Source organism: Halichoerus grypus, chromosome 11 (assembly GCF_964656455.1).
Source record: "Halichoerus grypus chromosome 11, mHalGry1.hap1.1, whole genome shotgun sequence".
NCBI lineage: Eukaryota > Metazoa > Chordata > Mammalia > Carnivora > Phocidae > Halichoerus > Halichoerus grypus.
In genome coordinates this window covers 327,853-353,824 of record NC_135722.1, presented here as the reverse complement: position 1 = coordinate 353,824, position 25,972 = coordinate 327,853, and the positions used below count along the sequence as shown (strand labels likewise).

Genomic DNA, 25,972 nt, shown 5'->3' with positions numbered 1-25,972 from the left:
CCCAGCCACGCTGTGCTGTCTGGCGGTCTGTCTAGCGCCTCTTGCACGCAGCTCTGGGGCCGCAGGACCAGGCTGGCTTTGCGTTTTAACACAACACTTTATTGAACTTTCAGCAGCAAACGGGCTCAGAACCAAGGGTGCAAGCCTTCCTCTGGGGAGGGAGACTTGCTTCTCCTTTAGGGGAAGGCTGAAATCACAGGGGGGCGTGGGCGCTCGTGTCCCCCACCTTGGAGCCTGTGCTGACTCCGGGGGGCGGCAAGTTTCTGAGTTCGGGGCCACCAAGAGGCGGGTGCTGAGGACGGCCGACCTGAGCTGGAGCTGTAGTCCTGGGGCTCCTGGGCAGGGTCCCAGCACGTCTGCATGGCCTCGGCCTCTGCCCATTGCTGCCAGGTGACTCCGGAGAGCCAGCCTCTGGTGGCACCTGCCTCCTGCTGTGGGGGAGGGGGAGGGGGGCCCCACCGGCCTGCGCCTGCTGAGCCTTAGCTAGGGTGGCCGGTGGTTCCCAGCGCTGCCCTAGGTCGGAGACGTGGATCTGTGGGGCATGCCCAGGTCCCAGGGGGCCACACACAGCTCTGAGAGGGCTCGCCCAGGCTTGGGCCATAACCCAGCACTGGCCAGGGCCACGGGGGGCTCCATCCCATCCGTCTTCATTTTGTTCATGGGGGGGCTCGTGTCGTCTCTGCCCCCCCCCAGGGCCTGGGGCCAGGCCAGTTGAGGTCCCCCCAGCTCAGGGACTTGTGCTCCTGGAGGGGCTGCCGCCGTCCAGGCAGGCCAGTGTGTTGAGGCGGGGCATGGTGCTGGCTGCCTAGAGCCCCAGGGCCCCCACGCTCAGCATCACGCTCTGCTCCAGAGGCCAGGGAGCATCTAGCAGCCCTGTGGACGCGGAGGTCGGACAGTCCCGGGCAGGTGCGGGGCCTCGGGGCTGTGGCTCAGCGCGGCCCTGGCTCTTGTCTCGGCTGTGCTGGTCACCCCCGAAAGGGGCATGAGCTGCAGTGGCCACAGGGCAGGAAGGGTGTCCTGGGCCCTACAGCTTCCTCTTTCCTGGGCTGGGGGGACCCCGTCCCGAGAGTCCCAGGGGCATTCTGGGGCCTGGTCTGTGGTGTGCCCACTGGGGTGGCCCAGGCAGGGGCTGAACGGAAAGGGACCCAGTGCTGTGGCTTCGAGCCCACGTCCGGGGGCCACCTGCCTGCACCCTCCTGGTACACTGGGAGGTTGGGGAGGGAATTCCATTGCTGTGGGGACAGCCGGGCCAGCAAGGGGTCCTGGGCTGGGGGCAGCCGGGCCAGAACCTGGGCCCTTGGCCCTCCTGGCTGCAGGGGTGCAGCTGAGGGCTCTGTGGACGTTCCCTCCTGCAGCGGCTCCTCGGCCTTGAGGATGGCCTGGCCGGGAAGGGGTCCCGGCTGCTCCTGCTGGGTGGCTGGGCCCGGGGAGGCCGGCCCGTCCACTCTGGGGAGCGTCTCAACGCAGGAAGGGAGGCGGGGCTTGGGTGCCGGGGACACTTCCTCCAGGCCCAGGGGCTTCGTGGGGAACTCCTCAGGACCGGCTGCGTCAGCGTCCCCAGCAGGCTGTTTGTCCCCAGCTGGCTGGGGCCCAGCGTGTGCTTGTGGCTCCCTGCATGTCCACCCTGGCCTGCCCCTGACAACAGCCCTCCAGGTGCTGATGCCCAGCCGTTACAGTGAGCGCCCAGACGCCCGACCCCGGCCTGGGTTCCCCAAGGTTGGAGCAGAAGAGGAGAGGGACAGAGATGAGGAGGAAAGCCCCGGGGGCTCTGTCCCCTGTGTGCTGCCCCAGGAGGGTGAATCGGGAGGGGACGGGGCCCTGAGCCCACCTGGAGGGGGCAGGTCGCACTTATCCTTCAGAGCTGGGCCATGGAGGATCGAAGGTGTCTGAGCACCACCTCATCCTCCAGGGCCCGGGGCTGGGCCAGGGTGTCCTGCAGAAACTCCCGAAGACCTTCCAGGGGCAGCTTCAGGAGGCGTTCTGGGCAATGGGTGTGAGTCAGACCCAGAGGGACCCCGCCCTGCCACCCCAGGGTGCCTCCCAGGGACAGTGGCTGGGGTCCAGCTGTCCCAGGAGCGCCACGGGCTGCCTGTGGCAGGGGGAGGTCCATGCAGGCTGCTCCTCTCCGGGGTGCCCCGCCCAGCCCCCTGCCGGCCTCTGTCCACCGAGGCCTGCACCTCGCTCCGGGCAGTGGGCCAGCCCCCCCTCCTCGGGCACACCTGGGCTCCCTCGGGCTCACTCACTGCTGTGCATCTTGAGGATGGTATACGCCATGGCAGAGAGCACCCGCTCCCCGTCCAGGATGTAGGCATCCCAGAGCTTCAGAGTGAGCAAGAAGGGGGTCTGTGGGGGCCACAGATTCTGCCCCACCCTCGGGGGCCACAGGCCCTTAGAGGACTCCAGGCTGGCTGCGGAATGGGGCAAAGGCCTGTCCACTCCCCAGGCTGACCTGACTTTCCCAGGGGGAGCTGAGGTGGACATAGCCCGTCCCCCGGAACCACCTCAAGGGGGTCTCTTGGGTTCTCCAGGATGGGTCTGGGCTTCGAGCCTCAGCCTTCGGGCTTCCGGGTTGGGTCTGGCTGCCCTGGACAATGAGGCTCAGCTGGGGCCTCCCCGGGGGCCAGGGGCAGGGAGCAGAGCAGGGACCAGGTCAGCTTGGGTGGCCTTACCTGGTCGATGAAACACTGGAGGAACCACTTGGCGGTGTAAATGCCAGTGCACATCTGTTCCTCGTCCTGACGGAAGTGTGGAAGGTGCTCAGGACCCACCCAGCGGCCCCAAACCCCTGGGCCAGGGCCCCATGGAGCCAGGTGGACACACTCGCCAAGGCCCTGCTCAGCCCTGAGGACGCCCCTGGGCCCAGCAGGAGAAGGAACAGGATAGGGCCACTTTGGCAGGGTTCTGCTCGCCCCCCACCCCGGCCCCAGGCCATGGGGACAGGGCCTCTGGGGAGCTTCTACTTGCCAGGTGCTTCTTTAGCTTCGCAGCTCTTGTGCTATAATAAGGCTGTGATGGGCCTGGAACCTTAGCAGTTTGGGGAGCCCTGGAATGAAGAAGCCTGAGAAGGCCCCAGGCCCCCCAACCATCAGGGCTTTCTCCTGCACCAGGTGTGGGGGGGTGAGTCCTGGCAGGGGTCTCGTCTCCCATACCCTGACTGCAGAGTGTGCGAACAGCCCTCCCGAGCCCTGGCTGGCCCCGCTCTTCCCAGGCAGCAGGACTGCCAGCCAGGCCTGGGGGGCAGGGGCAGAGAACCCTCCTCCTCACAGAGACCCCGCTGGGTGGGGGCCCCGGGCTGAGGACCAGGCCTGGCTGACCCGGCAACCCTTTGCTGTGGCGGTGGCAACAGGGGCAAGGGGGGCCCCAGCCCCGAGGGGCAGGGAGTGCCGCCCAGGGGGAGGGTGACGGGGGCGTGCAGGGCCATCTCCTGGGCTGGGATCCAGGCTGGGGCCACGGGAGCGGTAGATGTTGTCACCTGGGCTTCGTCTGGCCGTGGGCTGGAAGGGGGTCTGGGGGGCAGGCCGGCAGCCAGGCAGGAGGCTGCAAGACCTGCGGGAATGAGAGAATGGTCTGCAAATGGTGGGGCCAGTGGCCAGGCTACAGGACCCCGAAGGCCCCCCGGGGAGGCGGTGCCCTTTGTCGGCGGGGAGGCGGGCTGGGTGGGGGTCCTGGCCTGCCCCGCTGCTAGAGCTGCCCTGCGGGGGGCCCGTCCTGAGCTCCAGGTCCCATCCAGGCGCCCTGCCGGCCCCTACCGTGCATGGCGTGCCTCTCCGTGGTCATCAGCTGAGCCAGCGCCCAGAATGCAACCTCCTCGCACAGGAACATCAGCAGGACCCCCACGATCTGGCTCATGCCCTGGCAGTAGCCCACCTCCTGCAAGAGCCAACTCCGATGGAACGTGGCCACCTCGACGTGGTGGAGGTCAGGGTAGGGGAACCTCCCTCCCTGCTCAGGTTCTGATTCCCAGTTCGGTCCCTTCAGGATCGAGACCCGAGTTTTAGGGCAACAGCGATGCACGCTAGAGTACCTGGCAGCCCCAGCGCTCAGGGACTCAGGGGCCGTCCCTCCCCCTGCAGTCAGGTCTGCACCCCAGCCCCGGCCTCAGTCCTAGAGTCGAAGCCCCTCCCTCGTGCCCCTGGGACAATGGGAGCTGGAGTCCTGGCTACGTGTCCTGGTTGGTCAGGAATCCGCAGGACAAAGGGCACCCGCGGGGCAGCAGGCCTGGCAGCGGGGAGACTCGCGGGGTTGTAGACCGAATACGCCGAGAGCACATGGAACAGGGCTTGCTGCCTAGGAAAGGGAGAGCAGGGTGGGTTGCTCCTGTCTGAGCGAGGCCGGCCAGGTGCAGAACGCAGCCCCACGGACCTGGGTCTTCAGGGCAGCTCGGGGGCTGACGTGTCTATGGGGTCAGGTCTCCACACAATGACCGGCAGCTAGCTCAGACATACCATGGGATGGAGTTTATTTTCATTCTGCTGTTTGCTGTTTGCCTCCAGGAAAGCGCCCGCTGTGGGATGGGCAGCTCCTGGGTTTTCACTGAGCCCCCAGCTCGCCCCTCCAGCCCTGGGGCCACTGCCCCACCCTGAACGGCCCCTTGGTGGCCAGGCGCTCCCCCTGCACCGCGCCCCCAGCCCCTGAGGCCTCTCCTCCCCGTGGTGGGGCTTGTTCCTGGTGCTGTGAATGCAACCATAGGATCTGGCTTCCTTCCCCGAGCCAAACGAAGCCCAGGTGCTCCCATGGCATCCAGCGCGTCCATAGCGCGGTCCTGTGTGTCCCTGAAGCGTATTCCCTGTTTTGGAATCCCAGTGTCTGTTCACCTAAGAGCAGCTTGGGTGCTTCCAGGTTGAGTCATTGTGCACAGAACCTTCACGCAGGTTTTACTTGGATAAAAGATTTCGAACCAGTTGGGTCAGTAACTGTGAGCACTTTGGGGCATATGGTGAGGCTCTGCTCAGCTCTGTAAGAAGCCGCCAGCCTGCCGTCCAGTGTGGCTGCATGACCCTGCACCCCAGCTCCCGCTGCCCCCTTGGGCGCCAGCGCTGGGTGCCCCCAGCCTTCCTGACCGGGGTGTGTGGCGGGCGCTGATGTCTCGCGGTGGTACGAAGGCTCAGCTCTGTCCCCAGACACACCCTGGATGAATGCACATTGTGTGTGTGTGTGCGTGTGCATCTTCTTGGCTCAAGTGTCTGTTCAGGTCTTGTGTCCACTGTGCGCCGGGTCATGTGTTCCATCACAGAGCGGCTTGTCCTCGCTCTGCAAGGGCCCCGCATTAGATGTGCCATTCCAAATCTCTCTCCCGCTCTGTAGCTTTCCTCCCTGCTCTCTGAATGGTGTCTTTGCAGAGGGCAAGTTTGTGATTGAGATAAACTCCAGCTTGTCCACGATTCCTCTCCTGCCTACTCCTCCCAGCTGACCAGCCTCTTCCTCCGTGTCCACGGCCTGCCCCTTCTCTGGCGTTCTGGTTTTCCACTGCCCGGAATGCGTTACCACCACCCTGTAATGCAGGTAAGGGTTGAACCTGGAATCCCACGTGGGAATGCAGCTGCGCCCGAGTGCACGGAAGGAACAGGCTGCTTCGAGGTTGGGGGCAGATCGGCCGAAGTGGAGACTATTTACCGAGAGGCCCTTATGGAAACCTCACGATCCTGTGCCCAGGTGTGCCGCCGGGCAGGGCCCGCCCTCACATCAGGGCCCTTCTGTGTGAGGTCGCAGCGCAGTAGTCATAGGGGGATGGGGGTTTGGGGTGGTGCCTGGGGGCATCAGGCTGCCAGAGGCTGGCTCGCCCTGGACCAGGCGTCACAGGTCAGCCGTGACCCAGCCGCACTCTGAGGGCCAAGGCCGACGCAGCGGCCACCCAGGTTCCGAGGTACAAGGCACCCCCTCGGTGGGGGAACGTCGGCGTCTCCTCATGAGACGGGTTGGGGACGGTCCCCTGGAAGGCTCAGTCCACGCCTGCCTGGCGGCTCCTCAGCGCCGGCCTTCCCGGCCTCCAGGGCAGCCTCCCCGGGGCCCCGGGCCCTGAAGCACACCGCCAGCCGCCGGCCGCGCACAGAGCTCCTTCTCCCGCGGCGATCCGGCTGCACCCCACCTGTCCGGGCGCACACTGCCTTCCCCCCTCCCGCTGGGCCCCCGCATCGTCAGGGTCTCCCCCGCACCCGGCGACTCAACACCAAACCCGGGCTCCTGAGGAGGACAGACCGTCCCGAGACCCCGACGGGGGCCGGGGAGGCGCCAACGCCGTCCGCACACTGAGGAGCTGCACTAATTCCTTGCAGGCTGGAGCTGGTGGGGGGGCACGCCTCCCCCGGGGACCCCCGTTTTCTAAGGCGCATACGGAGATGACTATAGACAGTGTCGACCCGAGGTCTGGGCTTTGCTGGGACACACCTGCTGCTGGGGTCGCGGCTGGTGGGCCCAGGCCCCGGGCTGCAGCGGGGACGGCATCTGGGCGTTCATCATACCATTCATCTGTACAGTGTCAATTGTCTACCATCAAATGCAAATACATGCAGAAAAACACCAAGAGTGGCTGTCCCTTTGGCCCGTGTGACCCTCATCGATCCATGTGTGTCCTCGTCCAGCCGAGGCTGTGCCGCCCGGCCCCTAGCCCCGCAGTGCCCCCACCCATGGCCTCCACCCTCTGTCGCCAGCTCCTCACGAGCAGCTCCACGCCAACCTTGGGGGTTCCGCTCACACAGGGACGCCGCAAGGCCCCGTCGCGGCGCCCTCCCCATTGTCACAGACCCGGGGAGGGGGCCACTGGGTCATCCCAAGCACATTTCCCATGCGGCCGGGTTGTGTTTGCTGCCAACGTCCCCCTCTCCTCAGAGAGCCCGCCCTGCCCACCCAGAAGCCCCCTGGGCCACCCCTGAACCCCAGAGTGTCCCCTGGGGCCCCCGGACCCTGCTTGTCCCGCAGCCTCACCTGACCCCATAGTGGTCCCGGAACATGACGTGGTTCCGGAAGGTCCGGTTCACGTCCAGGTCAATTTGCCTGATGTCCCTGGAGAAGAGCTGGGCCTGCTCCTTCATCTTCTGTGGGCAGAACCGGGAAGGAGGAGCCAGCTTCAGGACACGGGAGCCTAACTGTCCCCAGCTGCCCTCCAAAGAGGGAGCGCCGCTAGCCGCCCCATGAGTGTGTCCTGCAGAAACCACCTTCCTCCTTTGTCTCTGAGGCCGGGGCCCCGCACACGGGCCCATCGTGCCCGTGATGCCCGCGTCAGGACTGGAGCTCAGCAGCCCTGGGCGGGGAGGGGACTCTCGATGGTCAGCCTGACGCTCCTCCCCACCCCGCGCACAGGGGCCCGTCCTCCAGGACTGAGACCAGCCTGGGGCCTGAGCTTGCCTCCCCCCACGCGTTCCCCTAAGCTCCCACCAAGGCCTCACCCAAGGGCCATGGCTCTGCTGGGTTTGGAAGGGCTTACCTCGTAGACCCCTTGGTTGGTGGACTTCACCTTCTCGATATCAAGCAGGAGGGTCCACACCTGACCCCACACCTGCAGAGGGACCCTTTTATACACCCGACGATGCATCTACGGGACAGAAGGCAACGCTGCTGAGCCAGGCCCGGGATGGCTCTGTGATCCCCAGGAGCACAAGGCCTCGAGAAGGTTCTGGTCTTAGCTCCATGGCATCTCCAGAGAGGCTGGGTCTCCCACAAGGAGGAGGGACAGTGGCCCTGACCTGCCGGCCCCTCTGGTGCCCTCCTTGGGCCTGGGGAGGCTTGGGCTCGGGCAGCAGACTCTCCCCAGGCAGGGGGACTCTCGTGGGGTCTGGGGTTGGGGGGAGGCTGAGGGCTGTACGCACCCCCCCCGTCGGGACACAGTGCCGTCTGCGGGCACGCAGCGCCCCACCTTCTTGCTGACCCAGTAGTGCTCCCAGTTCCTCAGCATCTTCACCCACTTGTCGGCTCTCCGGGTCTCCTGGCGAAGTTGCTGGAACAAGACAAGAGGGCAGCAGATGAGCCGCCCGCTGTGTAGACTGGCGCCCGGGCAGCGTCCAGGGGCCTTCATGTGAACAGACTCAGAGAGCCCGAGGGGCACAGGGCTGCTCCCGCTGACCGCGGCTCTGGGGCTCAGGCTTGGCCCCGGCAGCACGTCGGGTGCTGGGACAGGGGATTTGGTGAAACAGCCCTTGGGACTGCTTTGGGTACCGGGTCTGCTGTCCCCTGGCCCCATGCCCACCCAGCACGTCCTGCCCGAGCCCCAGGACAGGCTCGTACCTTTGCCTCGTGGGGGCTGGGGCCGGGCATCTCCTTCTCCCTGGAAGGCAAGAGAAGCAGAGCCTGAGGACCGGGCCCCCGGCCCCACAGCCCCAAGGCTCGGCCCAGGAGCCCCAGGAGGGGTGGGCTGACCCCAGGGAGGGCAGGGGCTGCCAGGTGCCTGGGGCACAGCGGGGCAGCGTCCTGCCTGGGGCTGTGAGAACGGCTGTTGCCGGCAGGTGGGCCGGGTGGGGGCATCTGAGCAGCCCCCACGAGGTGACTGCCCCAGTCCTGGGATGCGCCAGCCCAAGACCTGTTAGGGCAGCCAGGTGCCCCCTGGGCCCACCCGACTGAGGACCCCATGCCTTCACAGGGCCTGACTGCTCAGCGTCCAGCCTGCCTCTCCCTCACCTTGGCCATCACCCCTGCTGTCCCCTGACGCCACCCCTCTTGTCGGTCACTTCTGTCCTTCTGGCCCATGTCTACCCCTTGTCTCGTCAGAGCCCTGAGCATGGCCCACCCCTGACCCCTCCAGACAGCCACTGTCCCTGGGCGGGGAGGGACTGAGGCCCCGGGAGCAGCCCGGTGGCCACACATGGATTCCCCAGCCATGGCGAGGTCTCGTGGCAACCAGCGGCCCAGCGGCCTCCTTCCCTGGTCCCAAGGCCACTGTGCTGTCCCCCCTCCCTCGTTCCCACCCCTGGGCAGCTTCTTCCTCCTCTTCCCTCCTCCTGCCCAGGCTGGTCGGCCCCTCCCTCTGCTTCCCACCCTCCCTCCCTGACCTGGCCTTGTCCCGGGCATCTTCCTGCCGTCCTGCAGAAGCCTTCAGGAGCTGTGGCGGCCCTGGCCTGGTGGTGTCACCCAGGAGCACCCCTCCGCCCTCGCCCCAGATCAGACTGCCCTCCTGCAGAAAGGACGCCAGTGTCCCAGAGCCCCTCACCCTCTGGAGCCCCTGCTAAACTGACTGGACCCACCGTCTGAATGCAGGAGGCAGACACGGGGCCTCCCCGAAGCAGGCGTGGAGGCCACTCCTCCAAGGCCCAGCTCCATTCCTGCCCGCTTCCTGGGTTTGCCTCCTGGGTCTCTCAGCTCCAGCCCAGGCCAGACTCTGCCCCTCAGAGGGCTCCAGGGGTCGAGGCCCTGAGCTGGGGAGATGGGTCCTGCCTCCAGAGAGGCGTTCCTGCAAATGCAATCCCCCCTTGAGATGGAGGAAAGAGGGCCCCGGTGACTCACTGCAGAAAGCCATGGTGGTCCGTGAGCCTGCACAGCGAGAGCTCAGCATCTTCCCATGGGTCCCGTGGAGACCCTGCTGGGCGTGCCTGAAACAGAGGGGGCCCGTGGTGGGGGTCCTCTCAGAGCCAGGGGCATGGGGGAAAGGAGGGAGCAGAACGGCTCCTCCCCTGCATCCTCAGGGAGCCCAGGATCCGCTGAAAATGGCCCAGCAGGAGAGGCAGGACCTGTCTGCCCCACGGGAGCAGCCTGACAGTCCCACCTGCTTCTCCCAGCAATGATCCCCACCACCCCCACCGGCTTGCCCCGCTCCTATGGGCAACAATACCCACCTGGGTCTCCTCTGCTGGACTCTGGCTCTGACCCCCCCTGGGACATAACTGCTCTTGCTGCTGAGGATTCCCTTTGGGCCAGAGCCGCTCCTGCCTGCCAATGAGCCCCGCCTGGGCCTCCCGTGCACCTGCTGCCGATGAGCCCCGCCTGGGCCTCCCGTGCACCTGCTGCCGATGAGCCCCGCCTGGGTCTCATTGGCTACTGATGACTAGGGTTCCCGCCTGGGCCTCATCGGCTACTGACGACTAGGATCCCTGATGGACCCTCGCCTGCTACTGATGCCTCCCTCCCCCGGGTCTCACTTGTTCCTGATGACTCTGGGCCTTGTCTGGGCTGGACGGACCCATCCTTGGCTCTGGGCCCCACCTGGGCCTCCCCTGTGCCTGCAGGCTCTGGGCCCCACCCCTGCGGTGGGTGCTCCTAGTGTCGATGGTCCCTCTCTGGGCCTCACCTGAGTGTAATTGGCTATGATGTTGGCCCGTTCCAAGGCCAGCAGGGTCTCTAGGTCCTCTTTCATGGTGCTGCAAACCAAAAACATCCAAATAGGACCCTGCATGAAAACCTCCAGAGAACAAAGGGGTCTGCTCCCTGGGGGCCTATCCCCAGTCTGTCTGAGCCAAGTGTGGAGGAAACCCTCTAGCTCTGAGGGGGGACACTTGTTGAGCTGGCGGATCCCACGTGGGCTCCCACTCTGTGGCACTCCCACCCCCAGACTCCCTTCCCAGCCACTGTCCCCGGACACGCTTCACACCGAGATGACAGGGTCTCTGCACCCCGTTACCAGGAGCTCACGGGGGGTCCGGGAGGCTCCGGGAAACTGCTGACCTGATGCTTGGTGTGGGGTCCCCCAGCCCGGGGCCGGCAGCGCGCGGCTGGCTGGAACGGCCAGCCAGCGAGTGTTCCTGCGGGCTTGCGGGGCTCAGAGGTGTCTGTGAGATCCCACAAGCACAGGCGACAATAGGCAAAAAGCAGTGAGCTGGACGTCATCCTCATGAACAACTTTGCCAGCAAGAGTGAGAACAAACTCCCTCCCTGGATGGCAGGATGGTGAATGGCTGAGGAGGGGTGTAGGGGAGAGCAGGAGGGGCTTCGTGGTCCCTGTTGGGGAGGGGCCTGCTGGCTCCTGGCCCAGGAGGCCAGGACCCGGGCAGCAGGGGGGGCAGCCCTCCCCCCACGGAGCTGTGGAAGGGCCGCACGTGCCGGCTCACGGTCAGCGCCCGGGGATCCGGTGTCCTCGGCCACTGCCCGGGAGGCCATGCCGCCCCTCCGGAGCCTGAGCCCCCACAGCGGCCCGAAGGGAGCGGGGAGCAGCGCACACTCACCTGTGACCTGTCGCTGTGGGAGCCGCACCTCCTGCCTACACGGGGGTCGTGGGGCGAGTGGGTCCGTGTGAGTGAGGCCGAGCCAGAGCCAGAGAGCGCGAGCACATCCAACTGCCTGTGGACACAGAGCCCAGGGCGTGCCAGGCAGCGGCGGAACCCCGGGGCACCACCGTTCCGTCCAGTGGGGTCCCGCGTCGTCAGTGCACGTCGGCGGGGTCCGTCAGCACCGAGCCCTTCCCCCTGAAGGTCACGCTCCTGGGGAGGGTCCTGGCACCCCGCACGGTGGGAAGGGGAGGCTTGGCTCCCTCCCACCCTCCTTAGCTCCCATGCTCAGGTCCTCCCGGCACCCCGCCCTTCTGGGCAGACTGTGCGTCACAAATGTCCTCCCACCCCCAAGGGTTCACAGCATGCGTTGTCCACGTCAGAACATTTGAAGGGCTCCTGGGTGGCTGAGTCAGTTCAATGTCCGAGTCTTGATTTCAGCTCAGGTCAGATCTCGGGGTCGTGGGAACAAGCCCTCTGCCGGGCTTGGGCTTGGTGAGGAGTCGGCTTCAGATTCTCCCTCTCCCTCTGCCCCTCCCCCCTGCTCACACCTGCGAGTGTGCACACTCTCTCTCATAAATAAATCAATCTTTTAAGAAATTAACATTTAAGAACATTTGAGAAATCTTTATCATCTCTACAGAGGTGCGTTCATATTTGTAATGGCTATATAACTGCCTTTCACGATCCACCGTGATTTCTGTCAGAAACCTCTATTCTTTAGTATTTATTGTAGTCGACACACAATGTTACATTAGTTTCAGGACTACAACTTAGTGGTTCAGCAATTCTGTACATTACTCAGTGCTCCCCACGAGAAGTGTACTCACCATCTGTCCCCATTAAAAGTTATTACAATAGTATTGACTCCATTCACTATGCTGTACTTTTTAAGTTTCTTTTTTTTTTTAAGATTTTATTTATTTGATAGAGAGAGACATAGTGAGAGAGGGAACACAAGCAGGGGGAGCGGGAGAGGGAGAAGCAGGCTTCCCGCCGAGCAGGGAGCCCGATGCGGGGCTCGATCCCAGGACCCTGGGATCATGACCTGAGCCGAAGGCAGACGCTTAACCGACTGAGCCACTCAGGTGCCCATGTACTTTTTAAATTTCTGTGACTTTTTTATTTTATAACTGGAAGTTTATAGCTCTTAATATTCTTCATCTATTCTGCCCATCTCCTACCCACTTCCTCTCTGGCAAATCAACCAATGTGATCCATCACATTAACAAAGGACAAAAACCATATGATCATCTCAACAGTTACAGAAAAAGCATTTGACAAAATAGAACATAAAAAGCATAGTGGGTTTTGAGGAAACGTACATCAACAGAATAAAGCCCATGTATGAAAGCCCACAGCTGATCTCATACTCAGTGATGAAGGCCTGAAACCGTTTCCCCTAAGACCACAAACAAGACAAGGAAGTCCCCTCTCAGTCCTGGAAGTCCGAACTGCAGTAATCAGACAAGAAAAAGAAAAGAGATCCACAGCAAAGGAAACAGTTGACAAAACCAAAAGACAACCAACACAATGGTAGAAGATATTTGCAAATGCCTTATCAGATAAAGGGCTAGTATCAAACATCTATAAAAATCATATCAAACTCGGGGTGCCTGGGTGGCTCAGTCGTTAAGCATCTGCCTTCAGCTCAGGTCATGATCCAAGGGTCCTGGGATCGAGCCCTGCATCGGGCTCCCTGCTACACGGGAAGCCTGCTTCTCCCTCTCCTGCTCCCCCTGCTTGTGTTCCCTCTCACTGTGTCTCTCTCTGTCAAATAAATAAAATCTTAAAAAAAAACAACATATCAAACTCAACACCCAAACAACAAATACTCCAGTCAAGAAATGAGCAGAAGACATGAACAGACATTTCCCCAAAGAAGACATCCAAATGGCCAACAGACACAGGAAAAATGCTCAACATCACTTGGCATCAGGGAAATACAAATGAAAACCACAATGAGATACCACCTCACACTGGTCAGAATGGCTAATTAACCACTCAGGAAACAACAGATGTTGGTGAGGATGCGGAGAAAGGGGAACACTCCTACACTGTTGATGGGAATGCAAGCTGGTACAGCCACTCTGGAAAACAGTATGGAGGTTCCTCAAAAGGTTAAAAATAGAGCTACCACATGACCCAGGAATTGCACTACTGGGTATTTACCCCAAAGATACAAATCTAGTGATCTGAAGGGGCACCTGCACCCCAATGTTTATAGCAGCAATATCCACAATAGCCAAACTATGGAAAGAGCCTAGATGTCCATCAACAGATGAATGGGTAAAGAAGATGCGGTATATATATACAATGGAATATTATGCAGCCATCAAAAAAATGAAATCTTGCCATTTGCAATGACGTGGATGGAACAAGAGGGTATTATGCTAAGCGAAATAAGTCAATCAGAGAAAGACAATTATCATATGATCTCACTGATGTGAGGAATCTAAGAAACAAAACAGAGGACCATAGGGGAAGAGAGGGAAAAAATAAAACAAGATGAAATCAGAGAGGGAGACAAACCATAAGAGATTCTTAATCTCAGGAAACAAACTGAGGGTTGCTAGAGTGGAGGGGGGTGGGAGGCATGGGGTGGCATGGGGTGGCTGGGTGATGGACATTGGGGAGGGTATGTGTTGTGGTGAGCGCTGTGTGTTGTGTAAGACTGATGAATCACAGGCCTGAACCTCTGAAAGCAATAATACATTATATGTTAATTAATTGCATTTAAATAAAAAATGTCCCAACAGAGATGCAGATAATGCCATTATCAGATAAGGACTTTAAAATAACTGTAGTTAATGTTCTTAATTAAGTACACTGTCAGAAGACAAGATTAACTAATTCGGTTAGGGGGAGACGTGAAATCAAAAACAAACAAATGGAAATTCCAAAAGTGAAAAATAGAATAACTAAACTTAAGGATTCAGTGGATGTGGTTGACAACAGATTCGATACAGATAAAGAGAGAATTGGTGAACTAGAAGGCTGGTCAAAAGAAATTACCTAGACTGAAACAGAAAGTCAAAAGGATATAAAGTCTAGTAAAGAGTATAAGAGACATGTGGGATAGAGGGGAAAGGTTGAGCATATATTTAATTGGATTCCTAAATGAAGATCAGAAAGAGAAGGGGGCGGGGTGCCTGGGTGGCTCAGTCGGTTAAGCTCCTGCCTTCTGCTCAGGTCATAATCCCAGGGTCCTGGGATCGAGCCCCGCATCGGGCTTTCTGCTCAGCAGGGAGTCTGCTTCTCCCTCTCCTTCTTTCCCTCCCCCTGTTCACACTCTCTTGCTCGCTCACTCTCTCTCAAATAAATAAATAAAATCTTAAAAAAAAAGAAAGAGAAAGGGGCATCCAAAATATCTGAAGAAATAAGAGAGCTGAGAATATCCCCAAACTGATGAAAGATATCAAGCTACATATTCTAGAAGGACTATGAGCATCAGGAAGGATAAATACAAGGAAAAACACATTGAGGCACATATAGGAAAAGTGCTAATGGAAAATAAAGAGGAATTCTTTCAAGCACCCACGAAGACATGCTGTCTTCAGAGCATGACAATAAGACTGACAGAAAGTATAAAAGCCAGAAGACAATGGAGTTGTCTTCATTTTCAGACTACTGACAGAAATAACTGTCAACCTATAATTCTTTTTTCTTATTTTTCTTTTATTTTTTTAAAAGATTTTATTTTATTTATTTGACAGAGAGAATGCGAGAGAGGGAACACAAGCAGGGGGAGTGGGAGATGCCCAGTGACTGAGCCATCCAGGTGCCCCCCAACCTATAATTCTATACCCACTAAAGAATATCCTTCAAAAATAGAGGAACACAAAGAAATTTTCAGAAAAGCAAAAACTGGCAGTATTTATCACCAGTAAACTCATGCCAAATGAAACAGTAGAGGAGTTCCTCAGGCAGAAAAAAAAAAAAAGTAACCCCAGATGGAAGTAGGAAGATGTCAGGATTGAAGAGCAACAAAATTCTAAATGAATACTGACTACATAAATTAATAATAATTTATAAATATTTACTTATTATTATTTATTATTAATTAATGATTATTATTCACAAAGGTCCTTGTACTGTCCAGGTTGTGGCTAAAGTATAAACTTATATTAAGCTTTAATAAGTCAAAGACACATGTATAATCTCTAGAGTAACTACTAAAATAATACTAAAAGAATGCAAAACTACCAAACCAGAGAAAATAATAAAATAAAAATCCAGAAGATGGCAAAAGAAAAAAAAAAAGAGAAAAACAGAAACAGAATAGGCAGAAAAAATAAAGAGCCCAAAATATATCAATGATTAAATTAAATGTAAACAGTCTAAATTTTCCAATGAAAAGAGAGATTGTCAAAAAAAAAAAAAAAAAAAAAACCAATGTCAACTACATTCTACTTATAAGAGAACACCTTAAATAAAAGAATCTAGGAATGTTAAGAGTAAGGGAATGGAAAAAAGCGTACCACGTAAGCACTACCCCAAAGGAAGCTGGCATGGCTGTGTTATCAAAAACAGACTTCCCAACCAGCGTCCCGAGAGATGCACATCAGCCATCCATCACAGCTGCTAACGCAGGGAGGGAATGGGCAAGCTCGGGTGTGCTGCCGTGGCCTACTGCTCTGTCCAGGGGAATCCTGCGGGGCTGGACAAATCAAAGGCACAGCTCCTGGCCAGGTTTGCCAATATTGTTGAACAAACTTGGTAAACGCATTGCAAGAGAAGCCAAAAACTCAAGACACAAGGGTTTGGGAGGGAGGGAGAGATTTATTTTGGATGCCAGCAGCCAGGGGAGGTGGCAGGCTTGGGCCTGAACAGCCAACCTCTCTGGCGTCAAGATAGACCCTGAGAGTTTTACAGGAAGAAGTTCAGGGGGTACGTGCAAGAGAGCAGGCAGAGAGCACGTGATCCTGGGTTGGGGGGATTGGTACGTGTTCAGCGTGTGGTCCTGGCTTGGGGATGTGTGATCCTGGGTTGGGGGCTCGGTACGTGTTCAGCGTGTGGTCCTGGCTTGGGGAGGGGACATATGGCGGGTGGTCTTCTAGGCATTCTGTTGCTCTTAGGGCTTTTCTGGCCTGGCAGGTGGAATGTTCCAGTCACTGTAGAACAGCTCATCAATGCTTCAAGCAAGTGCAATAAGAAATCAGAAAAATGGGGGCGCCTGGGTGGCTCAGTTGGTTAAGCAACTGCCTTCGGCTCAGGTCATGATCCTGGAGTCCCGGGATCGAGTCCCGCATCGGGCTCCCTGCTCAGCAGGGAGTCTGCTTCTCCCTCTCCTGCTCCCCTCTCTTGTGCTCTCTCTCTCTCTAAAATAAATAAATAAAATCTTTAAAAAAAAAAAAAGATAAAGAGTCCATTTGCTGGGACGGTAAGATGAGGCTCATGACATAGTCTAGAAATAGAAAAGCACAAACCTAACATAACTGAAAGGAGAAATACAACTGTGGCTAGAGAGTCAATATTCCTCTCTTAAAATAGTTGACAAGACAAAAGAATCCACCAAAGATGTAGATTTTATATTTTTATTTATTTGAAGAGAGAGAGGCAGAGGGAGAGGGAGAAGAAGGCTCCCCGCTAAGCAGGGAGCCGGATGCAGGACTCGATCCCAGGACCCTGGGATCATAACCTGAGCCGAAAGAAGACGATTAACCAGCTGAGCCACCCAGGCGCCCCAAAGATGTAGATTTTAACCAAAGATTCACAAACCTGACATGACCCACATTTGTATTACAAAAACCATCACGGAAAGAAATAGAAAAATCTGAATGGTTCTAGAACTACTAAGGAAATAGAATCCATGACGTAGAAACTTCTTCAGAGGGCGCCTGGGTGGCTCAGTTGGTTAAGCGACTGCCTTCGGCTCAGGTCATGATCCTGGAGTCCCAGGATCGAGTCCCGCATCGGGCTCCCTGCTCGGCGGGGAGTCTGCTTCTCCCTCTGACCCTCCCCCCCCCCATGCTCTCTCTATCTCATTCTCTCTCTCAAATAAATAAATAGAAAAAAAATCTTAAAAAAAAAACTTCTTCAGAAGAAAACAAAGACTTCACTAATGGATTTTATAAAACATTTAAGGAATAGTTAGCACCAATATTACACAAATGCTTTGAAAAGACAGAAAATGTGGCAACATTTCCCAACTCACGTTAAGAGGCCTCCACAATCTTGGTGCCCAAACTACCCTCCCAGGTATACATTCAACAGAAACGCTCACATATACTCGGCAAAGGACATGCATGTTCATAGCATTGCTACCCGTAACAGCCCAAACCTACTGTTTTGGAAACACTTAGCTGTACATCAAGAAGGACTGGGTAAGTCAAACATGGTATATCCATGTGGTAGAAAACACAGCAGGGACAGCAGCTAGACCATGGCCGCTCACAATGAAGTGGACGGCTGTCACTCACTGTTCAGCAAAGACGGTAACATGCAATATAATTCCATTTATATAAAGCCCCAAAACAGGCAAAAATGAGCCTGTGGAAGTAGAGATAAGAAGAGGGTTTTTTAAACCCCTGTGCCTTTGCACGTGCTTTCCTCCATACCGTGTGAGCTCCAGTATCTCTTGCACAAAGTGGCTTCCCTGGCCTCACCGAGGGAACTGCCCGAGGCCTCTGGCGCCCACGACTGCAGCTGTGCACAGCGGTCCTCAGCAGCTCCTGTGGGCGGGCTGGTGTGTCTGATCAGGGGTCCTATAGGAATGTCTAATCTTTGCAATGTTTACATGCAGGAGGGGAAAGAACGTCATCCCTGCGCCGAGACCACCGTGCCAGCGCAGGACACAGGACTCCCAAAGCACACGCTGTTCCCTTGACTGGCTGCTTCCTCACTGTAGGACTGAAACCAGCAACTTAAAGCCAAATCCTTCTCACTTGTGCCCAGGACCCTGAGCCTGAAAAGGGTATGCAAAAGTTCCCCTACACCTGCCCCCGTGTGAACTTCCTCCTGCCAAATGACAGAACTTAGCCCATAAATTAGAGGGCACTCTACATTCCAAACCTTAGGACAAAACCCATCTGGTCATCTCTGGTGTAAGTTACAAACTATCACTTACATAACCACTCACACAAACTCAGAGCAGCCACCAATCAAGCTAATCCTCAAACACTTGCTACTCCATCCTAAATGGGTTCTATTTCACCTGAGGGGTTGTTGGGGAAAATCCAGTGTGCTATGTTCACTATGAGCATTTTCCGTATGCACCTTACATTTCAATAAACAAAATATTTTTTAAAGGAATATATTTACAGAAGCAGAATAGGAACAGGGACTCCACCCAAAGATACACCTGGGCAGCATCTCACAAACATATACTGGGGTTTCTCTCCTTGGCCCCTCCGTTCCTGTTTCCTGAGACCCTCTATGTTGGGATGCTGCAACAGGCATTGAGGAAAAGGCAAAACGAATCCAAAGGCTATTTCAGAAAACATGTAGTTTGGTGGGGACTGAAGCCTATGGGGCAGGTGGGAAGGGGCTGGATCGAGAAGACAGAATGAACACTGGAAATGAGCAAGAGTGGTCCCCTCTGGGAGGGGACAGTGTGAAACTGGGTGGGGGGAGTACTTCTATATACCAAAAATCCCAAATCCCACATCAGCTGAACTAAGTTTAAAAATAAAGATAAAGATGGGACGCCTGGGTGGCTCAGCCATTAAGCGTCTGCCTTCGGCTCAGGTCATGATCCCAGGGTCCCGGGATTGAGCCCCACATCCGGCTCCCTGCTCAGCAGGGAGCCTGCTTCTCCCTCTGTCTGCAGCTCCCCCTGCTTATGCTGTCTCCTTCTTTCTCTGACAAATAATTAAATAAAATCTTAAAAAAAAAAAAAAAAAAAGACATAACTGGGAGAATCAGGTGAGCTCCAAAATAAAGACATAAGTTCCTGTGAATCCCATGCAGCCTGCCTTGTGGCCCACGTACTGTCTGGGAGAGGGTTCAGCCACATGTATGGTGGTAACCTTCATGCTCGGCTTCATAGGGTGTCTCAAAGTCGACAAGCACCTTCCCTCATGTTCCTCACTGATTCTCACAGCAGACAAGTCCTCACATCCCTATGGGATGTCACAAAGGGGACCAAACAGCCTCAGGGCGAAGCGTTTGTTTTAAATAGTTCTCTTTATCAAGAATTTCAGGAAACAAATCTAATAGATTATGGCATAGAAAAGAATAAAATGAAAGTAGACCACTTTAGCAGCTTTCCAAAAAATGTAACTCTTTTGGTAGGCAAGGAAGCCAGTCCCAGAGTCAGCCCAGTGGAGCCCTTGTGGTGTCCTGTGATGAATTCTAAACCTCACACTCAGATTCCAACTCAAAGTGCCTTGTTTTTGCAGCATACACTTGCATAAACAATATTTGGAGGCCCATGTGAGCATTTACCTGCATTATGTCAGAGAATCCTCACTGCCCAGAGGGAGGGATTGGGTGGTGCTAGTGTCCAGATGAAAATGACCAAGCTAAAAAAAAAAAAAAAGAAAATGACCAAGCTGGTCATCACAGGGAAAGGTCACCCCGGGTCAGCTGGTTCCAGGCCCTGTGCTCAACCATCTCCTTTAAAGACCACCAAAAGAGCAGTTTAATACAATCTAACGATCAGCTCTGGCATGTAGTTCCCTTACTTGCAAACTTCATCTGCCAAAATGTCAATTCTGAGAATTGGGGACTAGCCCACAACTTACTTGTTGATAAGCACCCAAAATATAAGTCATAATGTTTATGTACCAAAGTTCATAATGTTTATTTGTGTAAGAACATTTCCAATCGGTGCTCAGACATTTACTCACTTTAGGCACAATTCCAACAGCCTTTGACTAGTATTTCCCATTAAACACAAAGAAATGAGGGGCGCCTGGGTGGCTCAGTCGGTTAGGCGGCTGCCTTCGGCTCAGGTCATGATTCCAGAGTCCTGGGAACGAGCCCTGCGTCAGGCTCCCTGCTCAGTGGAGAGCCTGCTTCTCCCTCTCCCTCTGCCTGCCTCTCTACTTGTGCTCTCTCTCTGTCAAATAAATAAATAAAATCTTTAAAAAAAAATAAACACAAAGAAATGAACTAAAACAGGGACAGCAAGACTGGGCGCATCAGGCAGCAGGCACACTTTAAGATGCCACAAGAGCATCACTGTATTTCAGCAAAAACAGTTGATGGTGGTTTCTTCTCCCTCCTCTGAACAACCCAGCTGTGTGATACCCGGAGGGTACCAGTGACCTCTGCGTGGCTCCAGGCTGCAAGCTCGGCCTGGCTTACCCCTTCTTCCTCCCAGGCACCTGCAGTGGTGCTGGCCCACAGAAGGTCTCCCAAAGTGTGTGCAAATTAATTTTAGAAAAATTAATCACAGTCCATGATTCACGGCAAGTGAACAGTATAATTAAACAATTTCTATTAAAGTTGTTAAAATAAAACTTCAGCACTTGAAGAAGTAAGTTCTCAGGAAAAGCCATTTCTTTCTGAAGCACCCGCCCATCCCTTTTGCTGCAGCAGGAACGGGCGCTCCTGGAGGACAGGTACCTTTCTTCCCCTCCTCAGTACCCAGCTTTCCATTTCACATCCTCGGCTGAGCGCCACTTGTTCACTCGGGGGACACGGGCCACGCCCCTCAGCTCCGGTCCCTCCTCCCAGGCCCGGCCTCCCCCTCCCCGGCTTCCCCCCACCAGGGATTTCTGCCTGTTCGGCTCAGTGCTGAACCCTCAGCACCTACAACACAGCGGGCACGAAGGCGTTACACAAGAAGTATTTACTGAATGAATGCATTTAGTGAGACACAGAATTATTAAGTTTTTGACAATGAGAGATAAATGAACCAGTGCCCACTGATTACGAACGCTGCCTTAATGAGTAACTTTCACCTTTGTGCCTGCCTATGTACCCTGCCCAGCTCTACCAAGTAGTCGGTGCTCCGCAGAGTACCGCTGTGCAGAATGTCCAGCCCCAGACTTCGCCCCAAGTCGCCGAGCCGAGCCCCCAGCGCCGTCACGTTAATGTTACCGCCTGGCCCGGACGTCCGAGGCACACACGCCAGGCGGGACACTGGGAGGGCCGCGCCGGGACCACCGCTCCGCCCCGCCGCCACGTCCCGCCAGGGAGAGCGTGCGTCCGCCCCGTGCGAGGCCCCGCTCCCGAAGCGAGGCCCCGCCCATAACACTCAGGCCCCCGCCCCGCAGAGCCTGCGTCCGCCCCACGCGAGGCCCCGCCCCCGACGCCCAGGCCCCGCCCCACCGCCCGTCCTGACGCGGCAGCAAGACCGCGCCCCGCCAGGCCCCGCCCCTGTCGGGCGTGGGCCCTCCCTCTCCCAGTCCGTGGTCTGGAGGTCAGTGACTCCTGCGGTCCGTGCCTGGGGTCCGCTCTTACCGGCGCCCGCCTGTGGACGCGCGCCGGGCGCTCCTGCGGCCATGCTGCCCGGGATAAACGCGCGCTCTTGAAGCGACACTGGAGAGCGGGCTGCAGGAGTAGGGGTAGCGGGGTACAGCGGGAGGGGGGGGGGGAAGCGCGTCGGGGCTGGAAGTCAGCGCGTGCCGGTGACGTCAGAGCGTCCAAGTGCGCCCTCGCGCGTGCGCACCTGCCGCCGGCCTGCTTCCCGGGGCATGCTGGGAGTCCCTGCGCTGGGGCACTGGGTGCGCGCCTGCGTGGTCTGCGTCTTGGTGGTTCTCCCCATACCTTCTGGAGGTTCGGTCTGATCCCCTGGTCTTTTGGCGCCCAGCAAGTACACAAGTAAGGGCTGGCTAAGCCGACATTTTACCCCAAGTTGAGTAACCCTCGGCCGTTATTCCCCAAAGAACAGCCCCCCCCACCCCGGGAGGACAGCCCTGGCAGAGAGGACTTTCCCGGGTCACCGCACAGGATGCTGGGCCTTGGGCATGGCCATCTCCACTCCCGGCAGCTCTGCCCGAGTCTGGGCACCCGAGAACCCTGGGGAGAGCTGGATGGACAAATCACGTGGGGACGACAGAAACGTAAATGGGACAGCACCTCGGGGGGAATTGGCTGAAATTTAAAAGGGGAGCCCAGGCACTTTGCATTATTGGGCTGGCATAACTGGCTCGCAGGTATGGGGACACGGGAGTGTGGGCAAAGCTGGTGGACTTTGCAGCGTTTCCGGTCGGCAGGTGGGCAGTGTCTTGGAAGGACCTCAGAACCAGGCAAGCCCCCCTCTTGGGTGGTGTACCAGGAAGATAACCACGTGGGAGAATATTCTGTAAAGCCTGAAAAATCTGAAAGCAGTCTAAATGTCAATCTATAGAAATTGGTTGCGTAAACTGGCTATGTTCAGACAGTTGCACGATGTGGCCATTAAAAATGAGACTGTGTGGGGCGCCTGGGTGGCTCAGTGGGTTAAGCATCTGACTCTTGGTTTCAGCTCAGGGTCCTGGGATCGAGTCCTGCATCGGGCTCCCTGCTCAGCGGGGAGTCTGCTTGTCCCTCTCCCTCTGCCTGCTGCTCCGCCTGCTTGTGTGCTCGCTCTCCGTCAAATAAATAAAATCTTTAAAAACACATAAATGTTTTACACAGTTAGACTGTCACGTATTGATTAGTATACCTGTATATTCATTGTACATTGTATACATAACTATTCTGAGGCGAAAAATACAGCAGCTCATAATGCATTAGTTTCCTGCTGCCGTTGTAACACGCTGTCACAGATTTCTTATTTTACAGTTCTCTTGAGATCAGAAGTGGGAAATGGGCATTAGGGAGTTAAAGTATCCATAGGCCTGGTTCCTTCCAGAGTTTCCAGGGGAGAATCTGCTTCTTAGCCTTTTCCAGCTTGTGGAGACTGCCTTCCTCCATCTTCAAAGCCCAGACACTCCAACCTCTGCTTCCATTGTCCCATCTCTGATTTTGACCCTTTTGCCTCCCTTCTGTAAGGACCCTCATGACTACTTTGGGCATACCCAAGTAATTCAAGACAATCTCCCCATCTCAAAACCTTTAACTTAGTCACATCTGCAAAGACCCCTTTGCCATGTAAGGTAGGGATTCAGACATAATCATCTTTGATCATTATTCTGCCTACCATTCCTAATATTTATTTTTTTAAAAAATGTGTATTGTGCGTACAGAGGAGTAGGAGCACATACACAGATGTCAGAGCTTTGTGTCTGGAAGGTGGGCACGCTAGGGCTTTCCGTTTTATTTCTATCTTCTGGTTTTTTTTTTTTTTTTTTTTTTAAGATTTTGTTTATTTATTTGACAGAGTGAGAGGGAACACAGCAGGGGGAGTGGGAGAGGGAGAAGCAGGCTTCCTGCTGAGCAGGGAGCCCAATGCGGGCCTGGATCCCAGGACCCCAGGATCATGGCCTGAGCCGAAGGCAGACGCTTAAAGACTGAGTCACCCAGGCGCCCCTCGTCTGGTTTTTCTATAAAGAGCACATACTGCTCATGTGGTAAAAATCATGTTTAACAGCAAAGGAAGCCATCAACAAAATGAGAGGGCAACCTATGGAATGGGAGAAGATACTTGCAAATGACATACCTAAAAAGGGGTTAATATCTGAAATATATAAGCAACTCATACAACACAACTCCAAAAAAACAAAAAACCCAAAACAAGTAATCATTAAAAATGCGTAGAGGAGGGGTGCCTGGGTGGTGAGTCGGTTAAGTTGTGGGATCGAGCCCCACATCAAGCTCTGCATTCGTTGTGGAGTCTGCTTGAGATTCTGTCTGCCCCACCCCCACCCACGTCCTTGTGTTCACTTTCTCTCTCTAAATAAAAATATATTTTTTTAAAGATTTTATTTATTTGACAGACAGTGAGAGAGGGAACACAAGCAGGGGGAGTGGGAGAGGGAGAAGCATGCTTCCCGCTGAGCAAGGAGCCCAATGCGGGCCTTGATCCCAGGACCCTGGGATCATGACCTTAGCCGAAGGCAGACGCTTAACTACTGAGCCACCCAGGTGCCCCAATAAATCTTTTAAAAGTTGAAAAAAAATGGGCAAAGGACCTGAACAGACATTTCTCCAAAGACATACAGATGTCCAACAGACACATGAAAAGATGCTAATCATCACTCATAATCAGGGAAATACAAATCAAAACCACAATGAGTCATCACCTCACACCTGTCAGGATGGCTAAAATCAACACGACAGACAACACGTGTTGGTGTGGATGTGGAGCAAAGGGAACCCTTATGCACTGTTGGTGGGGATGAAGATTGGTGCAGCCACGGTGGAAAACTGTATGGAGCTACAATCCAGCAGTTCTGTTTCTGGGTGTTTACCTGAAGAAGACAAATCCTGTGAAAGTTGGTTGGAGCTCTCCACCCTCACCCCTCTGCTTCATTCTCAACCACCCTCAGGCTTCAGTAGCTTCTGCCAGAAACCCAGCCCCACCCTCATTTTCCTGCATCCAGGTGGAAGAGAGCTGCTCACTGCCTTCACTTGATCACTGGTCAACCTGACCACTTGAGCTGCTGAGGGAGCTTACGGGGTGGTTGCCTCTGCCTTGGCCCGCGTCTCTCAATCCACGGGGTTCTTTGGGACCCTTGGCCCCGTGCTGGTGGCCCAGACCCTTGTCCATTGGTGCCCAGCAAGCCACCCAAGCAAGGACTGGCCCAGCCAAATATTCTCCCCAAATTGAATAACCCTCACTTAATTTCCCCAAAGAACCTACTCCCCCCCAGCCCCTCATCCCCCACCCCTACTGTGCTGCCCTCTGGTGGTCACAAGGATTACGCCAGGTCTGCGGCGAGCAGCCGTGTGCGTGAGACTGGACCGCGAGGCACCTTCCCCCAGCCTGCCACACCCACCGGAGGCCTGCTGGCACCGGGGAGGAGACCTCCCTGACCTCCGCCCTGACTCACTTTTATCCTGCCTTATCCTCCGCCTTGCACTCTCCACAGTCTAAATGCTATTAATTTACGTTTTGATTTCATGCGTTCCCCACATTGGACTGTGAGCTCTGTGGGGCCTGAGACCTTCGCTCTGCTCTGCTCACCAACGTAGCCCAAGCGCCGGGCACAGTGCCCGGCAGTCCGTAGGTGTTGGGTAGGCCTTGTTGAGGTAGCGGGTGCGCGTGTGATGGGAACGCATCCAGCGTCCCTGCTCTAACAACGAGCGTACAAGTCAGTAAACGACGTCAGCCCGTGCGCACGGGACAGGTGACCTAGTCGGCAGCGCGATGCCGAAAGCTCCCAGGCCCCGTCGGGGCGTCTTGTCCCGCATGTTTACAACACCTCACAAGGGACCCTCGGAGGTCTCCCCGCCAGTAATGGTTGTGCTCGCCGGTGTGGCCGGGTGAGCCCTGGCAGTCGGGTTTTCTCTCTTGTGCAATGCAAGTGCTTGAGTTAAGATTTGCTGGCGGAGCACCCGCTTCGAAGACGGCTGCTCCAATAGTCACACTGCCCGGGAGTGCGGCCAACGCGCCCTGGGGGAGGACCGGGGGCGGGGGGCGCGGGCGGGCCGCCCCGCTCCTGTGCGTGGGTCGCGCCAGGCCCGTCGCCCCGCCTGCGGCCCGCCCCAGCGCGTGGCCCCGCCCCGGGACGTGGGGCGGACCGCACCCCGGGCCCCGGCGGAAGCGGAGGCTGGGCCGCAGGTGAGTTGCGCAGTGCCGGGGTGCGGGGAAGCGGCGTGGGGGGTGGGGCGGGGGTCCCTGCGCGCCAGGCGCGACCGGACGCTTCCTCGCAGTGACTCCGCGCGGGCCTGGGACACATGCGCAGCCTGCGGTGCGCGCGGAGGGCGGTGACGGCCCCGGGCGGTCTCGCGCGGACCCCGGCGCACCCCTGGCCGCCCCCCGCGCCTCGCGCAGGTAACCGCGGCGTCGGGGCCGCCTGGCTGGGGGCTCAGTGGGCCCGGGACGCGCTCCTGTCTTCCAGCTCGGCCCGGTGGGCCCAGGCCGAGGGCGC

The 25,972-nt window shown here is 56.6% G+C and overlaps 3 protein-coding genes across 21 annotated transcripts in view; 1 reads left to right on the top strand and 2 right to left on the bottom strand.

Moving 5' to 3' along the window:
• Nucleotides 1-77: 77 nt before the first annotated feature.
• On the bottom strand, nt 78-3,147 carry LOC118530284 (USP6 N-terminal-like protein). 2 transcript variants are annotated; one of them, XM_036083653.2, is made up of 4 exons: nt 2,965-3,147; nt 2,670-2,735; nt 2,244-2,343; nt 78-1,980 (listed from the first exon to the last, which is right to left on the bottom strand). In XM_036083653.2, exons 1-4 carry the CDS (start codon nt 3,145-3,147, stop codon nt 1,856-1,858), a joined length of 474 nt encoding a protein of 157 aa, XP_035939546.1. In that variant the 3' UTR covers nt 78-1,855. The 2 variants fall into 2 exon arrangements, with proteins under 2 accessions (XP_035939546.1, XP_077913691.1); XM_078057565.1 differs by having other exon boundaries at nt 2,244-2,319.
• Nucleotides 78-21,657, bottom strand: LOC118530283 (USP6 N-terminal-like protein). Of its 15 annotated transcripts, none has more exons than XM_078057560.1 (11): nt 21,477-21,657; nt 19,512-19,588; nt 11,082-11,196; nt 10,585-10,814; nt 10,211-10,280; nt 9,430-9,515; nt 8,218-8,257; nt 7,850-7,930; nt 7,421-7,528; nt 6,922-7,031; nt 4,443-5,491 (listed from the first exon to the last, which is right to left on the bottom strand). In XM_078057560.1, exons 5-11 carry the CDS (start codon nt 10,274-10,276, stop codon nt 5,188-5,190), a joined length of 795 nt encoding a protein of 264 aa, XP_077913686.1. In that variant the 5' UTR covers nt 10,277-10,280; nt 10,585-10,814; nt 11,082-11,196; nt 19,512-19,588; nt 21,477-21,657; the 3' UTR covers nt 4,443-5,187. The 15 variants fall into 15 exon arrangements, 13 of the variants coding, with proteins under 13 accessions (XP_077913684.1, XP_077913688.1, XP_077913686.1 ...); XM_078057553.1 differs by lacking the exon at nt 9,430-9,515 and adding an exon at nt 9,171-9,376; XM_078057554.1 differs by lacking the exon at nt 9,430-9,515 and adding an exon at nt 9,171-9,376 and having other exon boundaries at nt 10,585-10,791.
• Nucleotides 21,324-25,972, top strand: part of RNH1 (ribonuclease/angiogenin inhibitor 1) — a 14,285-nt gene continuing 9,636 nt past the window's right edge. The window contains exon 1 of one of the 4 annotated variants that reach the window (XM_078057547.1): nt 21,324-21,435. Coding sequence is in view for 1 of the 4 variants with exons in the window: in XM_078057546.1 (XP_077913672.1) it covers nt 25,779-25,875 (97 nt within the window). In the remaining 3 variants the exon portion in view is untranslated. Of the gene's footprint in view, nt 21,436-21,785; nt 21,837-25,540; nt 25,663-25,726; nt 25,876-25,972 lie in introns of those variants that run through there. The other 3 variants (XM_078057548.1, XM_036083644.2, XM_078057546.1) reach the window with 3 other exon arrangements.